A 15,297-nucleotide genomic window follows, 5' to 3' on the forward strand; every position below is an offset into this window, starting at 1 on the left:
TTGGGTCATACCCGACGATGCACAGGGGTTACTCCTGGCTCTTCAGGAGTTACTCCTGGCGGTGCTCGGGAGACTATATGGGATGCTGGGAATCGAACCCAGGTTGGCCACGTGCAAGGCAAACACCCTACCCACTGTGCTATTGCTCCAGCCCCTAGACAGTAAGTTTTTAGAGTGAAAATTCAACTGAGTAGACACAGAATCTGAGAGAAATAAAACCAACCCTGTGAGTTAGCTCTGCCAGAAGAAAACCAACAGCATTATCCCAGGATTAAGCAGCACCGATCTGGACCTTCTCTCTGGTATAGGGGCCATTTCCTGCTTATCCAAATGCAGCCTTACCACCACCTTCTACTTGAATTTAAGATACCACAAATTAGGAAATTCTGATAGAAGTGAGGAGGAATTAAATAGGGCTACATATATTATAGTAACAATTTTCATTGGCATTCTCTCCTAGTTCTGGGAATAAAGTATCAACAATAAAGTGAACTGTGGCCACATAAACAACATGGTATCTATGAAAACACTGAAATAAAATGAGGCTCATAATATTTTTTTTGAGGGGGTAGAGGGGTGTTTGGGGCACATCTGAGAGTGCTCAGGGCGTCCTCCTGGCTCTGTGCTCAGGGATCATTTCTGGTAGAACTTGGGGGATCATCGGGGACACTGGGGATAGAACCCAGTTCAGACTCATGCAAAGCGTGTGCCCTATATCTGCTGTGTTCTCTCCAGCCCCCAAACCTATAATGCTACACTCAGATTACCCAAGAGGTAGAACCTCCAAGGGGAAGAAAGCCATGAACTCATATTTAAAAAAAGACTAAATTGTAGTATTTAAATCACTTTTCCAAGAAATACCAGGATAAACAAAACTCTTAGGCTGGTGCCTTCATTTCCTGCTAAGCTTTATGAGCAAGACCACGACCAGCACTGTGAAAGTTACTGTAAACAGCGCTATGATAGAAGCTGACAGATCATGAAATATTTAGCACAATATTAGCATTATTATTGTTCCTGGTTCTCTCCTCGGGGACCATTCCTGGTGGTGCCCGGGGGACCATAGGGGGTGCTAGCAATCTAATGTAGATAGCAGAATGCAAGGCAAAAGCTTTCTCTGCTGTACTGGAAATAATACAGGAAATAATACATCTTATCACTTCAGTTTAGGGTTCATTTCAAGATACAGGTATTTACGTAAAAATGAAAGAATACCAGATAGTGCTACTTTTTACCAAATATAAGGTGTGTTCCTTAATATGCCAGCCTTACCTTCACTTTAATTATTTTGCTCTTAAAGTTGTTGAGGACGACGACAACCTCGTCAGCATCAGGTGGAGAATCTGTACCATCATGACTTAGAAACAAAGGGAGAAAGCAACACAGTTACTATAAACCACACAGGAAATGCTGTGATAGAATCCGCCTTATCTGTCCACATCTTCAGCAGAAAAAGGTTTTGGGTTTTTTCCTCCAGTCTTCAGGCAGCCCCTTCCAGCCTCACAGAAGTCCTTGTCCAATCTCCACCCTCACAAACATATGCCGGGGGGACATTTTCTCCTCAAATTCACTCTGGCAAATGGCATTCGACGGAACAATCCAGAAGCTGCCGGGCAGCCGGTGAGCATCAACCCACTGCCTGCACGCACCAGGCCTGGATCAAACGCTGCATCTTCATGGGGCCACGGGGGCCACTAAGCTCGGTCACCAGCAACTCCACCCTTCTCCTCAGTAGCAAGCACCAATACAGTTCACTCCTAGCTCCATGCTCATGGATTACTTCTGGCGGGACTCGTGGGACCAAATGGGATGGCAGGCATCAAACCCAGGTCAGCTGTGTACAACCCAGGTTTGATCCCCAGTAGCCCACCAGGAATGATTCCTAAGGACAGAGATATGAGTAATCCCTTAGCATCACCAGGGTGGCCCAAAAGCAAACAAAAAAACCTGTCAGATCTTATTTGGGGAAAACATCAGAAGGCAAGTCTATTGACATTGAAGAGGTTACTATTTAGGAAAGCCTTCATTCCCTGGGCAAGACACACTGTAACCAGAAAGTCAGAGACAGAAACAGAATAGTCAAAGAAGCAAGATCAAAGAAGGAATTAAATACAAAGGAAGTCCCAGAAGATGCACAGTAGAGATATCAAATGAGACTACCGGCCAGAAGAGAATGGTGGTTTGTGGTTTAAAAACAACTGTAGCACTGTCTTCCCATTGTTTATCAATTTGCTCTAGCAGGCATGAGTAACGTCTCCATTGTGAGACTTGTTGTTACTGTTTTTGTTTTTGTTTTTTTTTTTTGGCATATCAAATATGTCACGGGCAGCTTGCCAGGCTTTGCTATGCGGGTAGGATACTCTCGGTAGCATTGCCGGGCTCTCGGAGAAGGGTGGAGAAATCAAACCCAGGTCAGCTACGTGCAAGGCAAACGCCCTACCCGCTATGCTATCACTCCAGCCCTTAAAAACAATTAAAAAAAAAAAAAACAAAAGAACACCTCCTAAGAATGCTCTCTATCCAGCTAGATTATCATTCAAATGTGAAGGAAAGATAGAGCTTCATCAAGCAACAGCTTAGGGAATTTACTGAAAACACTTTTGTAAGGAATTTCTTTAAAAGCCAAGACAGAGTCCACAAACACTCATAAACTTCTACAAAATGATGGCAGTAAATTCCCTCATCTTGAAGGTCCACAGAGAGCATCAGGATGGATCAGAAAACTGAACTCAACTTTCTGCCCTCTACAAGAAACGGATCTCAGCAGTCACAGCAAACACGGCTCAACACTAAGGTCTGGAGAACAATCTCTCAGGATGATCATTCCTCTCAAAAGGCCAGGCTGGCCATGTTTACCGCAGACTTCAAATCACAAAAGGCCAGAAGGGACAGGAACGGTAGTTTCTTAATGATCAAGGTATCAAGACAGCTAGAAGAACTCACACTTCCAAACATACACATACCTCCTGATGGGGAGACTTAAGACCACCACAGGCAGACATGAAGGAAGACACCTGGCAGACACACAGTGGCAGTGCACCCTAAAACTCCTGTCAGAGCTGTGCAGATGGCCAAGGCAGAGACTTGGCAGGTAAACTCTGGTCTTGAAAGAAGACAAGGACCAGGCAGACATATCAGAGCCTTCCTCACCCCTCATAAACATTCCTCTCCAGACAGACCCTTGATGGGGCACAGAACTCAGCTCCGTGGAAGTCTATCAACTGTCCTCAGACCCCAACACTGTGAAAATGAAAATTCAACACCAACAAAAATGGAGGGGAAACTCAAACACTTGGAAGAGACTGTCCTCCTGTTGTTCATCGATTTGCTCGATTTGCTCCAGCGGGCCCAGTAACATTGCGAGACTTGCTGTTACTGTGTTTGGCATATTGAATACATCACAGGTAGCTTGCCAGGCTTTGCCCTGCGGGCGAGATACTCTCGGCTGCGCGCAAGGCAAACGCCCTGCCGCTGTGCTATGCTCCAGCCCTTGGAAGAGACTAAACAAAAATAAATAAGAAAGGAATTTTCTGAGTTAAAAAATAAGGGGGAGGGGGATATTAAGAAACAAAACAAAGATACATAGCACGGGAGCAACAAAAGGACAAAGGCTACAGAACTGGAGAGCTGGAGACAGAGCCGAGCTTCCCAGGGCATGGCTGGGGGAGGACCGGGGCACCGGTGGGGGGGCAGCATGAACACCATCACGAGGGAGGGCTGGAGCAAAACGTGCAAGACTCACATCAGCACTCTCTCCTTCTCCCCGAACTCTGGGAGGCTGATCCGGGCATCCCCTTTCAAAACAGTATATCCCTCATCCAGTTATTCCAAATGCCACAGATGAGAAAGAATGAGGGACAGGGAGAAGAGGCAGGTGAGAAGCCATGGCCAGGCCAGGGGAGTCAGGCCCAAGGAGGTGATGAGCAATGACAGAGCCAAATACCCAACCTCAGACTCAGCAACACTGAAATCAGAGACCCGCTGGAATCACAGGACTTGGAAGGTGCCTGCAAGGAGGGGAGCTGGGAGGGAACCCGGGGCACCGGTGGTGGGGTTGGTGCTGCAATGCCATGTGTCTAAAACTCAGCCATGAATGACTCTGTAAATCATGCTGCTTTAATTAAAAAAAAAAAAAAACGAACAAACAAAAAACAACTATCAGGGAACCTCAATAAAAATCCAGGTGGAATAAATTTACAAAAATAACTGAATGCACCGGAGTGACAGCACAGCACAGCACAGCCTCTGCCTTCACACAGTGACTCGTATGTGACCCTGGCTCCACACAGTCCCAAGAACACGCCCGGGAGAGGTGCATAAGGACAGAGCCAGGTGTCTGCCCTGAGCACTGCTCGGGGTGGGCCCTCCACACTTTTCTAAAAGGCAGCATGACTTTATTCGATTAACAACTGCTTACAGTAAACCTTCACACCAAGGCCTGACCCCTGGCAGAAGCCCCCAGAGCAGGTCCACAGTCCCCCAGACCTGAGAGGGAGGACCAGCACCGGGGCTCACGGCCACCATGTAGGGGACTGGCCATCTCCACCCAACACCCTGGAGCAGGTGACACGCTCTCTGCTAGAAACCCTGGCCTGCCCATCTCCCAGCTTCTTTCTTGAAGTGGCTCGGGTTCTCACGGCCCATGCTTTTCATCTGGGACGGAAATGCCTGATGCGACAACATGGTCAGCTCAGAGGAACGCGACTGGGCGGTGGCCCCACTGGCCGCACCTCCCAGCGGGGCCTGGCAACAGTTCTGCACCTCTCAGTCCTACCTGTAGATCCTATAAATATCTTCTGAACGTCCTTTTCTCAGTCTGAGAATCCAAGCCCCTGGATTGGCTTTTAACTGAAAGTAGCCCTAGGGAAAGAGAAACAGACAGTTTGTTCATCTGTTTATTTTGGTTTCTGGGCCACACCTGGCTTACTCCTGGCTCTGAGCTCAGAGCTCAGAGCTTACTCCTGGAGGGGCAGGGAATGGCACACACAGGGAACCTCGTGGGATGCTGGGTGAGTTACCTTACACACTGTGTCTCCAGACACTCAGGAAAAAGGCATTTCAACTCTCTCATCAAAATGTTGTTTCTGAAAGACCTTCACCCCCTCCCCAAAATATCTGTCATCCTATTTTACTGACGGACTGAGGCCATTCCGAGACTGAATTCAGGACCTTGTGCTCGACTTGTGTTCTATGTCCCAGGTTTCTTGGTCACTGTATTTTAAACAATATAGCAAACAGCAAAACTCTTGGGGGTGGGGTGGGGGGAATAAACCCTACACATTAGAAATATTATCAAACTACACATCAGTCAAGCGAAGAAGCTGCACTGCAATAAAGAGTTAGTGGTCATCTATGTGAACAAATCACAGAAGTTCAAATAATAATAACTTTAAAAACCCACTATCAGCTCATAAGCAATGCAGGTTCAGGGCCCAGTTGGGTTACAGAAAAATTTTTCTAGTATGTTTTAAGTTGAGGACTCTTGGGGATGTGACTGAACTAATGATCATCATGGTGATGGGGTCCAGTCGGCCTGAAGCCCCGCCAGAATGGATGATCATGGTGCCAACTGCACCTCAAAACTCAGTGCCCAGGCTGGCCTGACCCATGTCTACCGCTGAAATCTGCCCATTTACCAGATTGGCCATAACGATGGTGTCCACGATGACAGGCTTGGTGGATGTGCCCAGGGTGAACTGCAGGCCCCGCGGCGGCTGGCCTGTGGTTATGTCGTAGCAGTGGCCCTCCAGGAGCAGGTACTCCAGCTCATACTCAGCGGCCACTACGCTGTCCACCTGCAAGACCAGCGAGACATCCCAGGAAGGGCATTTAGCAGTGAGAAGAAACAAACATCGAGACTGGCCGCAGCAGGGATGGCAATCAGCTGTCACACAAGGGAAAGAGGAGAGGGGTATGGCAAATGGGGTGCCAGAGAACGTTCAGGAGGGAGGTAGATGCCTGGACTCTTGATTTTGTGACTGAGCAACAGTTTTTACAAGTCAGGTGGGTCACAACTGGAGAGACAGTACAGTGGGGAGGGCGCCTGCCTGCCCCAGATCCCAGCCCTGGAACTCCAATCTTCCAGGACTGATCCAAGCACAGAGCCAGGAGTCAGCTCTGAGCACTGCTTGGTGGAGCCCCAAGGCAAACAAAACGAAACAAAAAACCCAACCAAGTTTGGTGGGTTGCTAGTACAGGGGCTGGACCACATGCCCCTCAGGAGGCTGAGCCCGGTTCAATCCCTGGCACCACATGGTAGGCAAGCCTCACCCAGAGACCAGGAGGCCAAAGAACACTCAGACCCACTGGATGACCCCAAAGCACCACAGGGCCCTCACGTCCTTGGCCCAGCTAGTCAAGAACTGCTGAGAGGTGCTGAGATTTCCTGAGCACTGCTAAGGAGTTCCTGCCTTCAAGAGAGTCAGGGAAAAGACACAGAAAACCAGATCAAGGAAACTGCTCCAAAAGTATCAATGAAAAGCAAGAGTCTAACCTAGGAAATGAGGATATTTTATATAAAAACCATGCAGAAGAAGAAATGCACCTAAAGGCTACAGAAAGAAGATGACAGTGAAGGTATTCCTGTGAGGACGACTTACTTACATGAGGAAAATCTGAAGCAATGAGAAACATTAGGCAAGTATCAACAAAAACGCAAATTCACCTCGATGATTTGGATACAGCCAGAAATACTGATACTCTAAACGCAAGTGTCCACATGTATCTATATGGTTCCATAATGGCATAAAACCAATCATGTTCTGCACCAACTGCCCAAAGTATTGCTGATTACATGCAGAAAATATCTAACTGTCAAAGCAGTAGCTGAGAGCGATACCAACTTCCTGAAATGGAAGAATGCAGAGGCAGGCCTCCGCAAACATCTTTTTTAATGAGATTTTTCATATTCTTTAAGAATAGATGGGCTGGAGAGATAGCACAGTGGGTAGGGTGTTTGCCTTGCATGCAGCCGACCTGGGTTCAATTCCCAGCATCCCATATGGTCCCCCGAGCATCGCCAGGAGTAACTCCTGAGTGCAGAGCTAGGAGGAACCCCTGTGCATCGCCAGGTGTGGCCCAAAAAGCTGAGAAAAAAAAAAGAATGGCAGTGCTGCCACGTGGTGAGTCTTTTAAGCTCGTGAGAAACTTTGACCCTGCTTGCCAGAACAGCTGGACCTTTGCTTTGCTTTCCTATCAACAGGAACAAGATTTCCCTTAGATTTCCCTTTTCCTACCTCCTTCCACAATTGATCAGTATTTCCTTAACAGTAGGTGACAATAAGCATTTTTTTTTAATTTGACTCTTCACCATGGAAAAATGTCTGTTTTCTCCTTGCTTTTGGATAGAACATTTTTAAAGGATAAGAAACTTAAATTGACATTTATTTGCCAGGGAAGTGCCTCAGTGGTAGAGAATTTGCCTGGCATGTAGAGGGCCTGAGTTTCATCGCTCACACTGGGAATAAATTAATAAACATTTCTCCAAAGAAGATACAAAATGACCAATGATCACATGAAAAATGCTCACCGGCATAGGAAATGGTGTACTTGGGAAAACTGTCCCTCAAAAGATCAACTACAGAATTACTTTCTCACCTAGCAATCACGAATCACGACCATCCTGTTATTCGTCGATTGCCTCGAGCAGGCCCCAGTAATGTCTCATTCATCCTAACCCTGAGATTTTTAAGAAAGTGCTATATTCAAGGCTCTTTAGGAGAATGAGACCCATCATTGTTACTGGTATTTGGCATATTGGGTACGCCACAGGGAGTTTGCCAGACTCTGCCGTGTGGGCAGGTTATATTCGGTAGCCTGCCAGTTTGTCCAAAGTAGGAATGAGATATTAAGATGTCATAATAAGATGTCACGCAGCCGCAAATGTGGCCGCGCGGTTCCGGGAGCTGGTTTTTATTGTCTCTGAGTCTTGGCCATTGATGGGCCTAGCAATGCCACTCCTAAATATACCAAACAAACAAACAAACAAAACAAAAAGAAAGGACACCATGCAGCTAAGGTGTCAGCAGACAGGAAGACCAGCAGTCACAAGGCCTGAGTGGACGGCAGATGCTGCTAAGCTGCTAATCTGCGTGGAATTTCTTCTCAGGAGTGATAACAAATCCTAAACTTAGATAACGGTGACCGTATTCAAACTCCTGGACTGTGTACTTTCAAACGTAGTAAGGGAATGGGAACTGGTCAATGCAACAGATCATGAGCACCAGCCTGCAGAATCGAGCTTGCCAGGAAGTGGGGAGTAGGCGAGGAGCAGGGACGCCGGTGGGGGGAAACGGGTGCTGGGACATGCCTGAGACTCTGCTGTCAATAATATTATCAATCACAGTGCCAAAATGAAAACTGGGAATTAAAAAACCTGCATACCCTGCATACTTTAAAGGGGCAAGTTCTACGGTATCTGAATTAAATTTCAAGCTGTAATTTTTTTTCAAAGACAATCATGTGCCTGAACACAGACATTGCAGGTCTGCCTAGTTTGTGATCCAGTCTGTTCATTCAAATCACAACTACTCTTTTGCTGTGTGAGTGTGTGAGTGTGTGTGTGGGGGGGGGGAAGGGGGCCAGGAGGGAGAGAGGGAGGGGGGTTGGTCCACTCCCAGCAGTGCTCGGGAATGACTCCTGGCTCTGCACTCAGGAATTACTCCTAGGTACCCCACAGGTTCAGGGCATCCTATAGACTATGGGTGCCAGAGATGGAAACCTGGTAAGCCGTGTGCAAGGCAAACACCCTCCCCATTGTCCAGTCCCCCAAAACTACATCTTAAACAGTTTTGTACAAATTAGCAGAAACTTGGAAAAATGGAAGCAACACTCTTACCTCTTCTAAATAAATATTATCAAGATCATAGGGTGTCCTGACAGATTCTACCATCCAACTCTCAGGTGTGTTCAAATTCAGGGTGAACAGCGGAGACTGTGGCATATCCAAAAACTTTGCTATTGGACCCTTAGCAAAGCTGTTATCTGAGGTGAAAGAAATCTCTGGTTCCAAGACATACCGGTAAAAGCTGAGATAAAAAAAGAACATCATTAGGTTTGTTTGTTTTTTTAAAAAAAAATTTAAGTGCAACCATAGCCCTTAGTTTCTCAGGAAGCCACAGAGGCAAACAAAAGACAGACTGTATTTGCAAAAGCTTCCTTACAGGCCGAGAAAGGATTTTTAATAACCCTCTTCTGTCCTAATTATACCTCCACTAACAGGGACAAGGCCAAAGAGCAATCATTTTCTCTGCATGCTTATGGAATCAGAAGCATTTTCTGAGTTCTTGCCTTAACACAGAACAAAAAAAGTCATTTTTCCTCTTTAAAGCAAAGTCCTAAAGAGTGGCTGGGTTGGGTCGTCAGGCAACTAAGTTCTGAAAATACTGTATGTAAAAGTCTACAACTGGGGCTGGAGCGATAGCACAAAGGGTAGGGTGTTTGCCTTGCATGCAGCTGACCCGGGTTCGATTCCCAGCATCCCATATGGTCCCCGGAGCACCGCCGGGAGTAATTCCTGAGTGCATGAGCCAGGAATAACCCCTGTGCATCATCGGGTGTGACCCAAAAAGCAAAAAAAAAGTCTACAACTTTTTCCTATACAAGGATAATAGTCGAATCTCTAACTCGGAATAGAGTGAGTTCTCTCACCCTGAAACAGTTTCACATTTTTCTGAATCTACACTATGGAACACACTAAGCGACATATTGGGAATTTTCCACAGCCCAAGGCATATTCTTGGACTATGCTTAATTGCTATTAAATGTTTTGTGTATCAGTTTTTCATAAAGGACCATTCCAAAGTCCAGGCAATATACAGTTAAATCTGTCTTCTCTTTCAAGATACAGGTTGAGAAGCAAGCTAAAATGATTCTTTTTTTCCCAGGTCATCCCCAGCAGTGCTCAGGGCTTACTCTTGGCTCCATGCTCAATGATCACTCCTGGCAGGGCTCTGGGGACCATATGGGGTGCTGGTGATCAAATCCAGGCTGGCAGCATGTAAAGCAAGTACCCTCCCCAATGTACTATTACTTTAGCCCTGTGATTCTTTAAAGATGGAAACTTATTAACGAAAGTCTTTCTGTATCATAGTGCATTATAACTAAAGAGGTAAATTTAAGAGCAACAATGATGCAAGTGTTCTCAAGCTCAAGAACTCTAAATGGGGCTCGGATGACAGTCCTAAGGACTGGTGCATGGTCGCCCAAATCCTGAGGCAGGGTATGCACGAACTGAGCTGGGGTGACCCTGTGTACCAGCAGGTGTGGCCCCCAAGCTAACAAAAGGGCTGGGGATTTAGCTCAGCAATAATGCCCATGCCTTGCATGTGGTAAGGTGCTAGTCCCAGCAGGGCAAAATACAAAACAGCAACAATCAACAACCCAAGAATTTAAAATAATTCTGATCTAAGAGTGACACAGAACATCCTGACGCTGCACCAGGCTGTCTAAACTGGGACAACTCTGAATGGGAAGGGTTGAGTTTCCCTCCCCGCCCCAGCAGAACCCTGGCAGCTGAAAACCTCCAGAACTCAACTGCAACCATGCTCAAGACTGCTCTGCACAGGCTCGGACCTGTGGGGGAACCTGCAGAAAAACCCAGGTATGTGGGACCCGTGACTGAGATCGCCAAGCTCGCTTGGATCAAGACTGGGCCTCCTCCCCTCAGCTCCCAAGTTTTTCAGTAGCTTGGCAGTCACACCCCAAAATTTCCCACCCACCCCGCCTTGCACCATAAAACCTCATCAATGGCAAAGAAAAGAGTGACATAGGTCTTACGCATGAGTGAATCTGCTCTATAATCATATTCTAAATTTCAGAATTCCCGGAGCAATGTCTCACACTCTAGCCCACTGATGTACCAAAAGTAGCATACATCTGTTTGGGTTTAACAAACATGTTTGTGATATCTTATACAAGGGCTTAAATGGCTCCAGGATGAAATACAACAATCTTCACACACTTTCCTCCTATGGTGGTGGGAAGGTACATGGTGGTGGAATTGGTATTTGAATATTAAATGTAATGAATTATTGTGAACAACTTTATAAAAATAAAATAAATTAAAAAAGAGAGACATGGCCTCTAAAAAATAAATAATTGTGATCACTACCCAATTATCCCCACCCACAGAAAGAGGAGTGTGAGAAGGAAAGAAAGAGAGAAAGAGAATGAGATGGGGGATGGGGAGAGAATGAGAAAGAGAGAGAGAGAAAGAGAGAGAGAGGGAGAGAGAGAAAATATAGAAAAAGAAAAAGAGAAATGCAGCAGACAGGCACAAATACAAGTAGTCTGGGTTGATGCAACATACAGACTTTTAGAATGTCTGAGTAGTCAAACAGAAACGCACCAAAATTAAGCATCCAATAAACAATCTTTTCAAACATGACATTTACATATAAGCTCATCTGATCCTTAACATTCATTATAGGCTTCCCTTAGTACTATTTGTTTTAGGAGCTTCTGAAAGTGCTTGTTACCTTTTTAAAGGCATGTCAGAAAGCTTAGATTGGCAGTTCATAAATACTCTTAGATTCATGTTGATCAGCTGAGTTAAAACCTAGAAAAGCAAACCAGATGACAAAATGTCAATAAAGAGGCTGACATTTGAGAAAACACATTTTTCTTCACAAATCAATTGCCCAGGACTGAGAAGAGTCTGGCTTAATATTCGGGCCTACAAAGAGAACAGAGATACCAAGTGACAAAAAGTAGCCACTAGGAAGCTTCTGTAACAACTCTAAATGCACAGAGTAAATCTCTCTCTCTCTCTCTCTCTCTCTCTCTCTCTCTCTCTCTCTCTCTCTCTCTCACACACACACACACACACACACAAACACACACAGAGTCACTGTGCCAGAAATGGGGGTGGCAGACTGCACAAGGAAAACAAAGAGCCCCTCAACCAAACCCTATAACAATAGGAAATTCCTGTGTGCAGAAAGCTACCCATTGTGACTCGGTTTTATGTTCAAGTAAAATTCTACCTTTAAAAAAAAAAAACCCTCGTTGTATGACTGAAACTTGATCACGAATAGCTTTGTAATAAAAAAAAATTAAATTTAAATTTAAAAAATTTACATTTTAGGGGCTGGAGCAATAACACAGCTGGGAGGGCATTTGCCTTGCACACGGTCAACCCAGGTTCGATTCCCAGCATCCCATATGGTCTCCCCAAGCACCTCCAGGAGTAATTCCTGAGTGCAGAGCCAGGAGTAACCCCTGAGCATTGCTGGGTATGACCCAAAATGCAAAAAAAAAAAAAAAAAAAAAATTACATTTAAAATTTTTTAATTAATTTAAAAAATTAAAATTAAAAAGAAAGAAAGAAAGAAAAAGATCCGAAAGCATTCTTGCAACAACTGTGATTTTTGTCTGAGGCATTTTAAATTTTGTTAAAATCAGCAATATTTGATACAAATCTGAAGAGCATGCTACCATCAGCAGTAATATGGAAAGGCATTTACAGAAATAAGCAAATGATAAGGCAGAACTTTTTTTTAAGTCCAATACGGTAAAAATCAACGTTATTCTCAATTTCATGCCTCTTTAGCACCACGGAGCAAGGAGTCACTCCTGGGCCCAGTCCCCCGGGTCCTGGAGGCTTTCAGGGCCGCCCCATCCTGAAACGGGCATCTGCTCTGCCCTGATAGCACCTGAGCCCCAGTGCCCCTGGAGTAGGTCAGGGTGCACTGGGCCTGGGCTGGCACCTACCGAGAGTAGCGGGGCCAGTCTCTGCGCCTCCCTGGTGACGGGGTCGACCACGGCCACGACATCGAAGTACGTCTCCCCTTCCTTGGGCTGCAGTTTAATCGCACTGCAGGGGTCAAAGAGACAGGGGTCAAGCGAAAGGTAAGAAACAAAGTTATGGAGGAATCAGTCAGGATGGGAGATGTGTGCTGAAAGTAGATAAAGACCAAACATGATGTTCTCTCAGTGTCTGTATTGCAAACCATAATGCCCAAAAGTAGAGAGTACGGGGAATGTTGTCTGCCATGGAGGCAGGGGAGGGTGGGAAAGGGAGGGGTATGCTGGGGACATTGGTGGTGGTGGGGAATGTGCACTGGGAGGGATGGGTGTTTGATCATTTTAAGACTGAAACTCAAACATGAAAGCTTGTAACTGTATCACAAGGTGACTCAATGATAAAAAATTTTTTAAAAAAACCAACAGTTAACTTCATTTTACTCCTTACTGGGTGTCCACTCCATTGGTCCTTAATTATGTGCCAAAAATAAGACCCTGCAACTGAGAATGAGCTCTGCATTGTGGGATCAGAACTATTCACAGTTTGTAAAAGCCTTGAGAACATAGGTCTGTTCAAAATGAATTCAAGGATACATGTGGAGAGGGAAACACACACAAAATTGCAACCATCCCCAAACTGCAGAACCTTCTGGCATTAGTTTTGACAGTACAGACCATGGTGTCAACTGCTGTTTCCCACAACAAAGGGAGCGAGGAAAGAAGATAGAACTAGGTTTTTTTGTTGTTTGGGGTTCAAACTCAGGGCCTCACACAAGCAAAGCAAGTGCTCTATCACTGAGCTACAACCCTGGCCCTACAAATAGTTCTTAAATAATAGAAGGAAAATATGGGGCTGGAGAGACAGTAGAGTGGATAAGGAGCTCGTCTTGCATGCGGCTGACTCAGGTTCAATCCCAGGCATCCCATATGGTCTCCTGAGTACCACCAGGAGTAATTCCTGAGTATAGAGCCAGGAACAAGCGCTGAACATCACAGGTGTGAACCAGAAACCAAAACCAAAACAAAACAGTCCTAGCCATGAGACTGCTGATTCATAGGATATATGTGATTTGAGATTAAAAATATTGCCATGCTCATCTTCCAAAGAACTAAAATGACTTACAAAGCTAAGATATAAACTTGGCTGCATCTTTGGTAACACGAAGTTATATTTATTTTGTTGACTCATAGGCTGAAAAACAAAAGCTACCAGATTACTGTTTGTGTTTCTAAGATTTATGAGAACATCATTTTCATATGCAGTTTCCAGTTGTACTGTGACACATGCGATTTCAGAGGATTAGGAGCACTGGATGAATTTTAAAAGGAGATGAATTTGAAAAGACTTAAAAACACACCCAATTGGTCTGGGAATGTGGTTCCAGAAACAGAGAACTGACTTGCCTTGGATGTGTGAAGAACTGAGCTTGACTCCCGGCATAGCCAGAAAAAAGAAAGAAAAAAATCATATTTCCTTTTCCAAAACACTTATTGGGTGTTTTTGGAGACACCCAATGAGTGTTTTTGCTTCACTCTAAACAATATTTTAATGCAGATCTGATTCTTAAGGTACAATCAAGATATATACCTGTATATACTATATATACATATATGTGTGTGTGTATATATATATACATATATATATATAGCATACAGCATGATTGTACCTTCTATCTCTATACTGACCTAGTCAGCAAGAACGCAGGACTCAATTGGGGATGGGGAGGGGGAAGAAGGGAGGGGAGAAGGGGACTTCTTCAAAAGACAAATGAATGTGAGGTGATTTTTTTTTTTTAATCGTGAAGAAACAACTAAGAATGTGTGATGTTCCAAAGGCAACTGGTCTGGACTTTAAAAAATTAGCATCTGGGCCGGGGTGATAAAAGGACTCCAGCATATGCTTTGCTCTGCATTTAATTCCTGGCACTGCCAGGAGCAACCTCTAAGCACCCTGAGTGTGCTCCCAAAATTAAAATAAATAAAAAAATAAAAATAGAAAAGTAAAAGTAAACATCACTAAACACCCTTAGCCCCCACCTCACAAAGCAAGGGACACTTCTAGAACAAAAGAGACCAAAAAAATAGTGTGTGATCCGCACAAAAATAAAGCAGCTGTGAGAAATAACTGGAAAAATTTTAATATGCAGTGTGCCTCACTTAGCAATGCCAGATTCAGGTTCACTTTCTGAAGAATATTCGATAACTGAGCCATAAATAAGCTCCTAGTACTTGGGGCTACTTATGATGAAGAATTCAGATACGATGCCTGGGGATACCTACAACACACTTCCAAAGAGTGCAAAAAAACAAATGCACAAATACTGATGAGTAAATAAGCACAAGGACATCATGTGCATGTCATACACATGCACCTGGGGGGTAGGTAAACACATTCATGACTAGCAGAGCCAGGTTAAAGATACGTTAGAGATCACTGTGTAAGCCTGACTGCTCTGCCTCTAGGTTTGAAACCTTCAAAATCTAGAAACCGAATGGCCAGGACTTTCCTATGACATACTATTTTATTAAAACATTTTTAAAATGATGAAGGCA

General features: G+C 44.8%; 1 protein-coding gene across 1 annotated transcript in view; it reads right to left on the minus strand.

Annotated features, from left to right (window-relative positions):
* UGGT1 (UDP-glucose glycoprotein glucosyltransferase 1) overlaps positions 1 to 15,297 on the minus strand; it is a 103,533-nt gene that overhangs the window by 14,554 nt on the left and 73,682 nt on the right. Inside the window, exons 27-32 of the mRNA XM_056115623.1 lie at positions 12,712 to 12,814; positions 11,478 to 11,557; positions 8,837 to 9,026; positions 5,637 to 5,795; positions 4,775 to 4,860; positions 1,273 to 1,357 (exon numbers count right to left, since the gene is read on the minus strand). Of these exons, the coding sequence (XP_055971598.1) occupies positions 1,273 to 1,357; positions 4,775 to 4,860; positions 5,637 to 5,795; positions 8,837 to 9,026; positions 11,478 to 11,557; positions 12,712 to 12,814 (703 nt within the window). The remainder of the gene's footprint in view (positions 1 to 1,272; positions 1,358 to 4,774; positions 4,861 to 5,636; positions 5,796 to 8,836; positions 9,027 to 11,477; positions 11,558 to 12,711; positions 12,815 to 15,297) is intronic.

This window comes from Sorex fumeus, unplaced genomic scaffold (genome assembly GCF_029834395.1).
Source record: "Sorex fumeus unplaced genomic scaffold, SorFum_2.1 ptg000029l, whole genome shotgun sequence".
Taxonomy (NCBI): domain Eukaryota; kingdom Metazoa; phylum Chordata; class Mammalia; order Eulipotyphla; family Soricidae; genus Sorex; species Sorex fumeus.